Raw genomic sequence first — 3075 nt, forward strand, 5'->3', positions numbered from 1 at the left:
TGTCCATGACCCTGCCCAGACCGAGTGCAACCAAGCTAACATCATCCACACCATACTTGTTCGGACGAAGCTGCAATGTTGGTTGTGGAAGGGTGAATACAGGGGTACTCAACAATTTTCAAGAAGGGAGACGACACACATGACATGAGCCGTCATCGCTGAACTTTCGCTTGAAACCAAGAGTCCCCGACAGTCGTAGCCTGCTCGAGAGAAAACTCTACGATGACGCCTTCAACAAGGAAGTATTGTCATGGAGACCACCATCGCCAGACTTGGAAAACCAAATTAGGATTCTCGAGGAAACAAGCCATGGGTAGGCTAATGTAGAGCGCCCATGGCCAGAGCACAGGAGCTTCCCCACCGGCGCAACACCGCCGATCGTGGGGCCTGAAAGCAAATCACTGCACCGAGGGACCATCCCTGAAGGCGACGACGAGCGACAACCTTTGTTGAGGGAGCCAAGAGCTAGCACAGCCGTCGTGCATCGGCCCGGAGCGGAGGAGGGGCGATGTAGTGGAGGGGGGTGGCCGAGAGAGGAGTTTGGGGTGCGTCCTCGCTACCGCCGTCCGTCGACGGGGCCTAGAAGGCCTCCTCCGGCAACAGTGAGGTGAGGATGGGTGGCAACGGTGCTTTACTAGGTGGTGGCAGGGGTGGCCACAAGAGTGGAGAGAGCGACCCGGCGGGTAGGCTAGGGTTTTCGGTCCTGATTAACAAAATGTAAGAAACAACATCAGACACTTTCAGATCTTAGTACAAGAACTACTATATTATTTTTCGGGGTTGATCAAATAATACTTGAGGGATTTGATTAAGATATAGAAAGAAACATGGACATTTTTTTTTTCAACATTTCGATGAACACACAACTATTATTTAAGGATATTTTAGGTTTGATCAGGCATATTTTTGTAAGGATTTGATTAAGATATAAAAGAAGCATGACATGATTTTTCATTCCAGCATTTCGACAAAGAAGCATAGAAAATAAGCAAGAAATGGAACATTTCTGCATCTCAGTAGCAACAAGGACAGATAAGGAATTGCACTTGAATTCACTTTGCAATTCACATTATAGCATTAACTGAGCTTGATAAACAAAACGCAAGAAACATCATCAAACATTTTTATTAATATCGCGAAGATACCAATTGCACGCAGCCTCTGCATCAATAAGATGTCCGAAGACATCAAGAATGTTGCAGCAGTACAGGAACTACTAAATCATTTCAGTGTTTCTACTTAAGATCACAGTACAGGAAGATTCAGATATAGAAAGAAACATGGGAATTGGATTTTCATATCTCAGTAATCACATATCCAGACCATGCCTCAACAGATCAATTGTTATTTTAGGAAGACTTTCAGATCTCAGTACAAGAACTATTATTTCAAGAACTATTATTTTCATACTCCCTCCGTCCGAAAATATTTGTCATTAAAATGGATAAAAAGGGATGTGTCTAAACTAAAATACATCTAGATACATCCCTTTTATTAATTTTGATGACAAGTATTTCCGGACGGAAGTAGTAATTCAGAGTTAACCAGAGACATTTGAGAAATTTGATTCATATACAGAAATAAGCATGACACTGAATCCATTCGAGCATTTCAACAAACACACAGCAGACTGCATCTCCGATATCACACCTGAACCCGTACAGCCACCGAACTGACAAAAAGAGCAGAAATCCATCATCAGTGCTTGGACCTCGGCGAGGTCCTCCTTGCCGCCGGCGCCTCCGCAGCCTTCCTCTTCGGTGAGGTCCTCGCTGCTGTCACAGCCGCCGGTGCCACCGCCTTCCTCTTCAGCGACTTCTTCGCCGGCGCCTCAGCGGCCGGAGCAGGAACGGCCGCAGCACCAGAAGCCTTCTTCCTCAGCGGCGCCTTGGCCGGAGCCGCGGCCGCGGGCTTCTTCTTCCCGCCCCACTCCAGCTGCGCGGCGGCGATGCGGTCGAACTCGTCGGAGAGCTTCCTGACGCGCTTTCTCTTGGCGGCGGCGGCGATGGTGACGAGCGGCACCCCCTCCCCCTCCGACTCGCCGGACTCGGAGTCCTCATCATCCTCCACGACCTCGCGCCGCATCGCCTTCTCCTGGGCCGCGACCTCCGCCTCGTCCTCCGAATCGTCGTCGTCGGAGCCGAGCGCGTCGTCGAGGGTGGCAGGGGCTGGCCCGTGACCGGCAGCACGGACCTTGGCCTTGGCGGACTTGGCGGAGACCCTGGCGTCGCGGCGCGCGGTGCGGCGGAGCTTGACGAGGTTACCCTCGATGCGGCCCTGCAGGCGGAGGCGCTTGGCGGCGAGCCCGCCCATGGACCAGTGCGCGTCGCGCGCCCAGCAGAGGAGCGCGTCCGTGACGGGCGCCGGCGGGTCGACGCGGTCGCCCGGGAAGACGCGCGGGCGCGGGAGGCCGCCGCCGTAGAACCTGCCGGGACCGAGCGCGACCACCATGGTGACTTGAGATCCGGCTGGCTGAACTTCTTCCTCGGCCTGATGCTCCGGCGATCTCTCTGCTGCTCTGTGGATCTGGATGACGGTGGGGAGGGAGGATTGCGGCGGAGGGGATGGATGAGAGAGAAAGGGGCCGGTGAGGGTGTTTATAGGTGGAAGAGAGGCGCGCGTGGCAGAGAGAGGTGGGATTGGCGCCAAGAAAATGGCGGTAAAAAAGCTTGGCGCCAAATGGAAATGGCGGGAGCCCCCTTGACAGGCCGTTCCCGTTCCCACTCCTGTCTATGGGCCTGGGCCCCGCTTCGGAAGCTTTCCTTCACCTATCCAGCTATCTCTCCCTGCAGGTGGGCCCGCTGTCATATTTTTTTTTCTTACCCAAATCGTGTATTCATTTGTGGTAGACAAAAAAAATGTTTACCTTTACTTTTTTAGTCTCTACTCCTAATGCACGAGTTAGTGAATCGTCTCCGTGGTTTATTTTCCCTGGTTTTTTTGTCTCTCCTCCCACCATCCCCTCCCGCCCTGGTCCGCGGTTTATTTTCGCTGGTCTTTTTCGTCTCTCCTCCCACAACCCCCTCCCACCCTTGTCCATCGGTTTATTTTTCTCTCCACTCTTTATTACAACCA

General features: G+C 52.6%; 1 protein-coding gene across 1 annotated transcript; it reads right to left on the reverse strand.

Annotated features, from left to right (window-relative positions):
• Positions 1-1533: 1533 nt before the first annotated feature.
• LOC123083293 (60S ribosomal protein L22) lies at positions 1534-2593 on the reverse strand. The gene has a single exon (XM_044505368.1). The coding sequence runs from the start codon at positions 2449-2451 to the stop codon at positions 1699-1701; it is 753 nt and encodes a 250-aa protein (XP_044361303.1). The 5' UTR covers positions 2452-2593; the 3' UTR covers positions 1534-1698.
• Positions 2594-3075: the final 482 nt, after the last annotated feature.

The sequence above is a fragment of the Triticum aestivum genome, chromosome 4A, assembly GCF_018294505.1.
Source record: "Triticum aestivum cultivar Chinese Spring chromosome 4A, IWGSC CS RefSeq v2.1, whole genome shotgun sequence".
Classification (NCBI taxonomy): domain Eukaryota; kingdom Viridiplantae; phylum Streptophyta; class Magnoliopsida; order Poales; family Poaceae; genus Triticum; species Triticum aestivum.

Excerpts from the sequence above, each read along its gene's own strand:
- LOC123083293 (XM_044505368.1), bottom strand. The coding sequence starts at position 2,451 with ATGGTGGTCGCGCTCGGTCCCGGCAGGTTCTACGGCGGCGGCCTCCCG.